The following is an 11,193-nucleotide window of genomic DNA, read 5'->3' as shown; positions in this document are numbered from 1 at the left end:
CTCCGGTTTACTGTACACGCTGCTGGCGGGCAACGGTCCCGGTCCTTCGGCCGAGGCCGGCGGGGGCCTCCGGCTCAGGTCGCCGCGTCCTCCTCATCGTTGTCGTCGTCGTCCTGGCTGTCTTCGCTCTCCTCGTACTGCACCCGATTGGTGTTGACGAAGAGGTCGGAGTCGTCCTCCGAGTCGGCGGAGCGGGGCCCGGCCGGGGCCCGGCCGTCAGCCTCTCTGCGGAGCGGGGGACGAGGGAGCTTTGAGGGACGCCGCGCCGTGCTCAACTCTCCCCCCCCGCCCCCGTCACCAGCTCCGGGGAAGAAAAGGACAAGTCCCAGGGGATTCCTTAGGGCGAACCCCGTAGCACTTAACGCAACCATGGCTGTGGAAACTAGGGAATCCTTCGCTCAAACGTCCAACGGTTTAATCCAACTCACATTTCCCCTTAGGCCACGTGAGAAAATGCCACACGTGGCAGACGCGCTAATAATAACGACGGCGTTTATTAAGCGCTTACTATGTGCAAAGCACCGTTCTAAGCGCTGGGGAGGTTACAAGGTGATCGGGTTGGCCCACGTGGGGCTCACAGTCTTCATCCCCATTTTGCAGATGAGGTAACTGAGGCCCAGAGAAGTGACTTGCCCAAAGCTGGGATTTGAACCCATGACCTCTGACTCCAAAGCCCGGGCTCTTTTCACTGAGCCCCGCTGCTTCCCAGCCCTCCTGGGGCTCAGAGTCCAACAGGGATGACAGACACAGATGGGAGTGAAATGGGCGTAGAAGCGGCGGGGCTCAGGGGAAAGAGCCCGGGCTTGGGAGTCAGAGGTCGTGGGTTCTAATCCCGCTCTGCCACTTATCTGCTGGGTGACTCTGAGCAAGCCACTTCAATTCTCTGCGCCTCGGTTCCCTCGTATGGGAGCTGGGAATAAAAACCGTGAGCCCCATGATGGGGACTGTCCAACCCGACTAACTTGTATCGACCCCAGTGCTTAAAATAAAAATACAATAAATAAATTATGGCATTTGATAAGCGCTTACACTGCTTTAAGCGCTGGGCGGGGGGGGGGGGGGGGGCGATACAAGGTTGTCCCACGTGGGGCTCACGGTCTTAATCCCCATTTTACAGATGAGGGAACTAAGGCCCAGAGAAGTGAAGTGACTTGCCCAAGGTCACATAGCTGACACATGGCGGAGCCGGGATTAGAACCCACGACCTCTGGCTCCAAGCCCGGGCTCTTTCCACTGAGCCACGCTGCTTGCTCAAAGAATACTGTAATAATAATAATAATGGCATTTATTAAGCGCTTACTATGTGCAAAGCACTGCGTTTAGCGCTGGGGAGGTTACAAGGCAATCGGGTTGTCCCACAGGGGGCTCACAGTCTTAATCCCCATTTTCCGGATGAGGGAACTGAGGCCCAGAGAAGTGAAGTGACTTGCCCAAAGTCACACAGCTGACACATGGCAGAGCAGGGATTAGAACCCAGGACCTCTGGCTCCAAGCCCAGGCTCTTTCCACTGAGCCACGCTGCTTGCTCAAAAAGAATACTGTAATAATAATAATAATGGCATTTATTAAGCGCTTACTATGTGCAAAGCACTGCGTTAAGCGCTGGGGAGGTTACAAGGCAATCGGGTTGTCCCACAGGGGGCTCACAGTCTTAATCCCCATTTTCTGGATGAGGGAACTGAGGCCCAGAGAAGTTAAGTGACTTGCCCAGAGTCACCCAGCTGACAATTGGCAGAGCGGGGATTTGAACCCATGACCTCTGACTCCAAAGTCCGTGCTCTTACATGAAGTTGAGTTAGTGGTTAATTAGGTACTAGAGAATTGAAAGTATGGGCAGAAGGGAGAAGCGGGAAGGGTGTTCATTTGACTGCACCGAGCACTTACCGTGGGCAGAGCACTGTACTGAGCGCTTGGGAGAGTACAATATAGCAGACACATTCCCTGCCCACAACAAGCTTACAATTAGAGAAGCGGCGTGGCCCAGTGGAAAGAGCCCAGGCTTTGGAGTCGGAGGTCACGGGTTCAAATCCCAAACTGTCAGTTGGGTGACTTCGGGCAAGTCACTTTGCTTCTCTGTCATCCGGAAAACGGGGATGAAGACTGGGAGCGCCCCGTGGGACCCCCCGATCGCCTTGCAACCTCCCCGGCGCTTAGTACAGTGCTCTGCACATAGTAAGCGCTCAATAAATACGATTGATTGATGATGACTGTCTCTATATGTTGCCAAATTGTACTTCCCAAGCGCTTAGTCCAGTGCTCTGCACACAGTAAGCGCTCAATAAATGCGATTGATGATGATGATTACCCTCTAAAGGGGGACCTCGAGGAGATTAGAGGTGAGGAAGATGGGCAGAAAAAGAGGCAGGGGTTGGTGGGAGGGGTGCTTCCGGAGGGGCTGACCAGGGGACCAATTTTCCCGGTGCCGGTTGCCCACACCCGCCCGCCCCGTGAAGAATTCCACAAACTCCATCCTTCAGCCCCTCGCCAATGGCTACAGTCCCTCCCTCCTCACCTGTTCCTGTTGTCGGATTTCCCGGCCGCCGCGGAGAAGGCTTCAGGCCTGGAGGAGACGGAGAAAAGAGTCCGGTAAAGGTCGGCCCTCGTGGGATTCCCCCAGGAGGGAGCCGGGAATGAGCCTTCAGTCGGGATCCATCCCGGGGCCCCCTTCCTCCTCCCTAGGGCCCGGAGGGACGTCCCCGGGGCCCCATACCAGAGCCCGTCCTTCTGCAGGGAGCGGACGTGGTCCTTGCAGAGGACGAAGGAGATCTCGGCCTTCACCTTCTCCCCCTCTTCAATGGGGTCCACGATGAGGTAGTCGCCTGGAGGGAGGAGGACGGGAAGCGTGGGGGGCGGCCCGGGGCTCAGGCCCTGGACCCCCTGGACCCCCCGGGCCCCCCGGGCCCCCCGGACCTGCGGCCGTCTTCTCACCTCTCTTGATCCAGATGTTCTTGCGGTATTTGGAGGGCATGCTGACCAGGAACCGCTGGCCTTGAGCCGTCTCGATCTCGTGGAGATTGTTGCCGGGGGTGCCCAGAACCTGCCCAAGGGGAGAGGGAGGGAGGGTGGGTGCCCGTTGATGATGATGATGGCGTTTATTAAGCGCTTACTATGTGCAAAGCACTGCTCTAAGCGCCGGGGAGGTTCCAAGGGGACCAGGTTGTCCCACGGGGCGCTCACAGTCTTCACCCCCATTTTACAGATGAGGTCACTGAGGCACCGAGAAGTGACTTGCCCCAAAGTCACCCAGCTGACAACTGGCGGAGTCGGGATTTGAACCCATGACCTCTGACTTCAAAGCCCAGACTCTTTCCACTGGGCCACGCTGCTTCTCTATCAACTATATCTTCTGTATCAACTCTGCACTTGGTTATGCATCCCTTCAATCAATCAATCATTCGTACTTATTGAGCGCTTACTGTGTGCAGAGCACTGGACTAAGTGCTTGGGAAGTACAAGTTGGCAACATACAGAGACGGTCCCTACCCAACAGTGGGCTCACAGTCTAGAAGATACGGTTCCCTGCATGCAGTAAGTGCTCAATAAATACAATTAATTGATTTTTTTAAGTATTTGTTAAGTGCTTATAATAATAATAATGGCATTTATTAAGCACTTACTATGTGCAAAGCACTGTTCTAAGCGCCGGGGAGGTTACAAGATTATCAGGTTGTCCCTCATGGGGCTCACAGTCTCAATCCTCCTTTTACAGATGAGGGAACTGAGGCCCAGAGGAGTGAGGTGACCTGCCCAAAGTCCCACCCGGCCGGCTTCGCCTCCCTTTGAAGCCATTCATTCGTTCGTATCGGAAGTTATCGGAGGGAGAGCGTCCGCTCCTTAAGGGTGGCATTCCTGTCCCTGCAAGCTGTTGCATCGCCCTCTCCCAAGCGCTTAGTTGAATCGTATCGGAAGTTATCGGAGGCAGAGTGTCCGCTCCTTAAGGGTCTCTCCCTCCTCGTGTCTGTCCCCACTTCAATCCATCCTTCACGCTGCTGCCCGGATTATCTCTGTCCAGAAACGCTCTGGGCATATCACTCCCCTCCTCAAAAATCTCCAGTGGCTACCAATCAATCTGCACATCAGGCAGAAACTCCTCACCCTGGGCTTAAAGGCTGTCCATCCCCTCGCCCCCCTCCTACCTCACCTCCCTTCTGTCCTTCTCCAGCCCAGCCCGCACCCTCCGCTCCTCCACCACTAATCTCCTCACTGTACCTCGTTCTCGCCTGTCCCGCCGTCGACCCCCGGCCCACGTCATCCCCCGGGCCTGGAATGGCCTCCCTCTGCCCCTCCGCCAAGCTCGCTCTCTTCCTCCCTTCAAGGCCCTGCTGAGAGCTCACCTCCTCCAGGAGGCCTTCCCACACTCAGCCCCTTCCTTCCTCTCCCCCTCGTCCCCCTCTCCATTCCCCCATCTTACCTCCTTCCCTTCCCCACAGCACCTGTATATATGTATATGTGGTTATACATATTTATTACTCTATTTATTTATTTATTTATTTATTTTGCTTGTACATTTCTATCCTATTTATTTTATTTTGTTGGTATGTTTGGTTCTGTTCTCTGTCTCCCCCTTTTAGACTGTGAGCCTACTGTTGGGTAGGGACTGTCTCTATGTGTTGCCAATTTGTACTTCCCAAGCGCTTAGTACAGTGCTCTGCACATAGTAAGCGCTCAATAAATACGACTGATTGATTGATTGATTGATCCCCTCGCCCCCTCCTCCCTCCCCTCCCTTCTGTCCTTCTCCAGCCCACCCAGCACCCTCCGCTCCTCCGCCGCTAACCTCCTCACCGTTAGGCCTCATTCTCGCCTGTCCCGCCATCGACCCCCGGCCCCCGTCCTCCCCCGGGCCTGGAATGCCCCCAATCCCTCTGCCCATCCGCCAAGCTGGCTCTCTTCCTCCCTTCAAGGCCCTGCTGAGAGCTCACCTCCTCCAGGAGGCCTTCCCACACTCAGCCCCTTCCTTCCTCTCCCCCTCATCCCCCTCTCCATCCCATCTTACCTCCTTCCCTTCCCCACAGCACCTGTATATATGTATATATGTCTGTACGTATTTATTACTCTATTTATTTATTTATTTTACTTGTACATATCTATTCTATTTATTTTATTTTGTTAGTATGTTTGGTTTTGTTCTCTGTCTCCCCCTTTTAGACTGTGAGCCCACTGTTGGGTAGGGACTGTCTCTAGATGTTGCCAACTTGTACTTCCCAAGCGCTTAGTCCAGTGCTCTGCACACAGTAAGCGCTCAATAAATACGATTGATGATGATGATGATGGTTAAGGGTGGGGTTCCTGTCCACGCAAGCTATTGCATCGCCCTCTCCCAAGCGCTTAGTTGAATCGTATCGGAAGTTATCGGAGGGAAGGTGTCCGCTCCTCAAGGATGGGGTTCCTGTCCATGCAAGCTATTGTATCACCCTCTCCCAAGCGCTTAGTTCAGTGCTCCGCACACAGAGAGTGCTCTCTAAGTAATAATACTAATGATAGCATTTATTAAGTGCTTCCTATGCGCGAAGCACTTTTCTAAGCACTGGGGAGGATACAAGGTGATTAGGTTGTCCCACGGGGGGCTCACAGTCTTCATCCCCATTTGACAGATGAGGCAACTGAGGCCCAGAGAAGTGAAGTGACTCGACCCCCGGTCACCCAGCTGACAAGTGGCGGAGCCAGGATTTGAATCCACGCCCTCTGGCTCCCAAGCACGGGCTCTTTCCACTGAGCCACGCTGCTTCCCAGGGAGTCCGAAAGCACAGTCGAAAGCTTCCGAAAGCACAGTCTTTTAGACTGTGATCCCGCTGTTGGGTAGGGACCATCTCTATATGTTGCCAACCTGTACTTCCCAAGTGCTTAGTCCACTGCTCTGCACACAGTAAGCGCTCAATAAATCCGATTGATTGACTAATCAATCTGCGCGTAAGGCAGAAACTCCTCACCCTGGGCTTCAAGGCTGTCCATCCCCTGGCCCCCTCCTCCCTCACCTCCCTTCTCTCCTTCTCCAGCCCAGCCCGCACCCTCCGCTCCTCCACCACTAATCTCCTCACTGTACCTCGTTCTCGCCTGTCCCGCCATCGACCCCCGGCCCACGTCATCCCCCGGGCCCGGAATGGCCTCCCTCTGCCCATCCGCCAACCTAACTCTCTTCCTCCCTTCAAGGCCCTACTGAGAGCTCACCTCCTCCAGGAGGCCTTCCCAGGCTGAGCCCCTTCCTTCCTCTCCCCCTCGTCCCCCTCTCCATCCCCCCATCTTACCTCCTTCCCTTCCCCACAGCACCTGTATAGATGTATATATGGTTGTACATATTTATTACTCTATTTATTTATTTATTTATTTATTTTACTTGTACATTTCTATCCTACTTATTTTATTTTGTTGGTATGTTTGATTCTGTTCTCTGTCTCCCCCTTTTAGACTGTGAGCCCACTGTTGGGTAGGGACTGTCTCTATGTGTTGCCAATTTGTACTTCCCAAGCGCTTAGTACAGTGCTCTGCACATAGTAAGCGCTCAATAAATACGATTGATTGATTGATTGCCGACCTGTACTTCCCAAGCGCTTAGTCCAGCGCTCAATAAATACGATTGAATGAATGAATGAATGTACAAACATGCGCACGGTAAGCGCTCAATCAATAGGATCGAACGCTTGAATGATTTGTTTTCTCCCCCTCGTCCCCCTCTCCATCCCCCCCATCTTACCTCCATCCCTTCCCCACAGCCCCCGTATATATATGTTTGCACATATTTATTACTCTATTTATTTATTTTACTTGTACCTATCTATTCTATCTATTTTATTTTGTTAGTATGTTTGGTTTTTTTTTGTTCTCCGTCTCCCCCCTTTTAGACCGGGAGCCCGCTGATGGGTAGGGACTGTCTCTAGATGTTGCCAACTTGGGAGTTCCCAAGCGCTTAGTAGAGTGCTCTGCACATAGTAAGCGCTCAATCATCATCAATCGTATTGATTGAGCGCTTACTGTGTGCAGCGCACTGGACTAAGCGCTTGGGAAGGACAAATTGGCAACATCTAGAGACGGCCCCTACCCAACAGTGGCCTCACAGTCTGATAATAATAATGATAAGCTATTATCATTATAAGCATTATTATTAATAATGATAAGCTATTCTTAATGATAATAATAATGATAATGATAATCAATAAATATGATTGATTGATGGTTGTGCTGCTGCTGCTGCTGCTGCTGCTGCTTACCCTGACGATCTGCTGTCGCCCCGAGGGCACGACGCGGTCGCCGAGCAGCCGCTCTCGCGCCACGTGCTTCCGCTTGGTGGCCTGGGACATACCGGGCTCCCGCCACACACGCTCCGGCTAAGGATGCGGGGAAGACGGGGAACCCACGGACGCGCATGCGCGCACACACACACTTCCGCCCAGCTGAAGCTCCTTCCTCCCTCCCCACTTCCGGTCCTCCCGCCCCACTTCCGGTCCGTCCGCCTAACCCGTCCCCCGCCCCGGAAACAGCCCCCCCTCGGCTCTCCCGTTCCCCTCACCCATTCTCACATCCGGTCCCGTCGCCTAACCCGTCCCCCGCCCTGGAAACAGCCACCCCTCGGCTCTCCCGTTCCCCTCACCCGTTCATTCGATCGATCGATCGTATTTATTGAGCGCTTACTGTGTGCAGAGCACTAAGCGCTGGGGAAGTCCAAGTTGGCGATATCTAGAGACGGTCCCTACCCGACAGCGGGCTCACAGTCTAGAAGGGGGAGACAGACAAAACAAAACATATTAACAAAATACAATAGAATCGATATCATCATCATCATCAATCGTATTTATTGAGCGCTTACTGTGTGCAGAGCACTGGACTAAGAGCTTGGGAAGTACAAATTGGCAACATATAGAGACAGTCCCTACCCAACCAGTGGGCTCACAGTCTAAAAGGGGGAGACAGGGAACAAAACCAAACGTATTAACAAAATGCAATAGAATCGATATCATCATCATCATCAATCGTATTTATTGAGCAATTACTATGTGCGGAGCACTGTACTAAGCGCTTGGGAAGTCCAAATTGGCGACATATAGAGACAGTCCCTACCCAACCAGTGGGCTCACAGTCTAAAAGGGGGGGACAGAGAACAAAACCAAACATACTAACAAAATAAATAGAGTAGATATGTACAAGTAAAATAAATAGAGTAGTAAATATGTACAAACATCTATACATATATACAGGTGCTGTGGGGAAGGGAAGGAGGTAAGATGGGGGATGGAGAGGGGGACGGGGGGGGGAGAGGAAGGAAGGGGCTCAGTGTGGGAAGGCCTTCTGGAGGAGGTGAGCTCTCAGTAGGGTCTTGAAGGGAGGAAGAGAGCCAGCTTGGCGGATGGGCAGAGGGATTGGGGGCATTCCAGGCCCGGGGGAGGACGGGGGCCAGGGGTCGATGGCGGGACAGGCCAGAATGAGGCCTAACGGTGAGGAGATTAGCGGAGGAGGAGCGGAGGGTGCGGGCTGGGCTGGAGAAGGAGAGAAGGGAGGGGAGGGAGGAGGGGGCGAGGGGATGGACAGCCTTGAAGCCCAGGGTGAGGAGTTTCTGCCTGATGCGCAGATTGATTGGTAGCCACTGGAGATTTTTGAGGAGGGGAGTGATATGCCCAGAGCGTTTCTGGACAGAGATAATCCGGGCAGCAGCGTGAAGGATGGATTGAAGTGGGGAGAGACACGAGGAGGGGAGATCAGAGAGAAGGCTGATGCAGTAGTCCAGACGGGATAGGATGAGAGCTTGAACGAGCAGGGTAGCGGTTGGGATGGAGAGGAAAGGGCGGATCTTGGCAATGTTGCGGAGCGATATGTGCGATATGTACAAGTAAAATAAATAAAGTAATAAATATGTAAAAACATATATACATATATACAGGTGTTGTGGGGAAGGGAAGGAGGTAAGACAGGGAGGCGAGGGGGAGCATTCAGTGATGCTCCGTCCGTCCCACCTCCGGCCCATCCGCCTAACTCGTCCCTCGCCCTGGAAAGAGCCCCCCTTTGCTCTCCGGTTCCCTTCACCCATTCATTCATTGATGCTCCGTCCGTCCATCCCCGTGCCCCACAACCGGTCTTTTAGACTGTGAGCCCACTATTGGATAGTGTGTGGGCTGGCGGCTCCCTCTACCCACCAAATCAGAGTCCGGGTCAGGATCAGAAAGAGTCTTTATTCTTTCTCACGAGAAAGGACACCACCCCCGTCGCTCCAACAGCATCGGCCGGGGAGTGCGCTTGTTGATTGTACGAAGCCGATCTTTATAGCCCCAACGCATCCTCAATGGAAAGAGCACAGGCTTTGGAGTCCGAGGTCATGGGTTCGAATCCCAGCTCCGCCAACTGTCAGCTGGGTGACTTTGGGCAACTCACTTCACTTCTCTGGGCCTCAGTTCCCTCATCTGGAAAATTAGGGTGAAGACTGTGAGCCCCCCGTGGCACAACCTGATCACCTTGTATCCTCCCCAATCAATCAATCATCAATCGTATTTATTGAACGCTTACTATGTGCAGAGCACTGTACTAAGCGCTTGGGAAGTACAAATTGGCATCACATAGAGACAGTCCCTACCCAACAGTGGGCTCACAGTCTAAAAGGGGGAGACAGAGAACAGAACCAAACATACCAACAAATAAAATAAGTAGGATAGAAATGTACAAGTAAAATAAATAAATAAATAAATAGAGTAATAAATATGTACAACCATATATACGTATATACAGGTGCTGTGGGGAAGGGAAGGAGGTAAGACGGGGGGATGGAGAGGGGGTGCTTAGAACAGTGCTTTGCACATAGTAAGCGCTTAACAAATACCAAAATTATTATTATTATTATCCTCTTCCTCCCACCGACTATCCCCTTTCTCTATTGTCTGGATACTTGGGGCATACAATTTAATCGCGGCAGCTAGGCCCCAACACGCGCTCACGTACAAGGCTGACAGTGGCCTTGCGGTTTAACATGCATCCTGTTTTCCGGTTAGCTGCGTCCTGTTTTTTTTTTGTAAACAGGTCCTGCAGCGTGGCTGTTTTATTTTCCCTTTATCTCCTCCCTGTTTGTTGTATCTGGTGTAACCCGGCCTGGCCCGGGGAGCTAGCTTCTGCCTTCCCTCCTGGGGGCTCATGAGGAAACTTCACTGGGTTCCATCCCTCACAATAGGGACTGTCTCTATATGTTGCCCACTTGTCCTTCCCAAGCGCTTAGTCCAGTGCCCTGCACACAGTAAGCGCTCAATAAATACGATTGATGATGATGATCCAAGCCGTCACCAAAACCTGCCGGCCTCAGCTCCGCAACATTGCCAAGATCCGCCCTTTCCTCTCCATCCATACCGCTACCCTGCTCGTTCAAGCTCTCATCCTATCCCGTCTGCACTACTGCACCAGCCTTCTCTCTGATCTCCCATCCTCGTGTCTCTCTCCACTTCAATCCATCCTTCACGCTGCTGCCCGGATTATCTCTGTCCAGAAATGCTCTGGGCATATCACTCCCCTCCTCAAAAATCTCCAGTGGCTACCAATCAATCTGCGCATCAGGCAGAAACTCCTCACCCTGGGCTTCAAGGCTGTCCATCCCCTCGCCCCCTCCTCCCTCACCTCCCTTCTCTCCTTCTCCAGCGAAGCCCGCACCCTCCGCTCCTCTGCCGCTAATCTCCTCACCGTTAGGCCTCGTTCTCGCCTGTCCCGCCATCGACCCCCGGCCCACGTCCTCCCCCGGGCCTGGAATGCCCCCAATCCCTCTGCCCCTCCGCCAAGCACGCTCTCTTCCTCCTTTCAAGGCCCTGCTGAGAGCTCACCTCCTCCAGGAGGCCTTCCCACACTCAGCCCCTTCCTTCCTCTCCCCCTCATCCCCCTCTCCATCCCCCCCATCTTCCCTCCTTCCCTTCCCCACAGCACCTGTATATATGTAAATATGGTTGTACATATTTATTACTCCATTTATTTTACTTGTACATATCTATCCTATTTATTTTATTTTGTTGGTATGTTTGGTTTTGTTCTCTGTCTCCCCCTTTTAGACTGTGAGCCCACTGTTGGGTAGGGACTGTCTCTATATGTTGCCAATTTGTACTTCCCAAGCGCTTAGTCCAGTGCTCTGCACATAGTGAGCGCTCAATAAATACGATTGATGATGATGATGCGGTCAGTCTGCCTAACTCGTCCTCCGCCCTGGAAACAGCCCTCCACCTTTCCCCCCCGAAGTCGCCA

At 52.9% G+C, this 11,193-nt stretch overlaps 1 protein-coding gene across 1 annotated transcript; it reads right to left on the bottom strand.

Moving 5' to 3' along the window:
* Positions 1–13: 13 nt before the first annotated feature.
* On the bottom strand, positions 14–7,332 carry EIF1AD (eukaryotic translation initiation factor 1A domain containing). Its single transcript, XM_038764386.1, has 5 exons — positions 7,206–7,332; positions 2,929–3,037; positions 2,711–2,819; positions 2,513–2,560; positions 14–225 (listed from the first exon to the last, which is right to left on the bottom strand). Exons 1-5 carry the CDS (start codon positions 7,293–7,295, stop codon positions 75–77), a joined length of 507 nt encoding a protein of 168 aa, XP_038620314.1. The 5' UTR covers positions 7,296–7,332; the 3' UTR covers positions 14–74.
* Positions 7,333–11,193: the final 3,861 nt, after the last annotated feature.

The sequence above is a fragment of the Tachyglossus aculeatus genome, chromosome 22 (assembly GCF_015852505.1).
Source record: "Tachyglossus aculeatus isolate mTacAcu1 chromosome 22, mTacAcu1.pri, whole genome shotgun sequence".
Classification (NCBI taxonomy): Eukaryota; Metazoa; Chordata; class Mammalia; order Monotremata; family Tachyglossidae; genus Tachyglossus; species Tachyglossus aculeatus.
The sequence above is the reverse complement of the archived record's forward strand: the minus strand, read 5'-3'. Positions and strand labels throughout refer to the sequence as shown.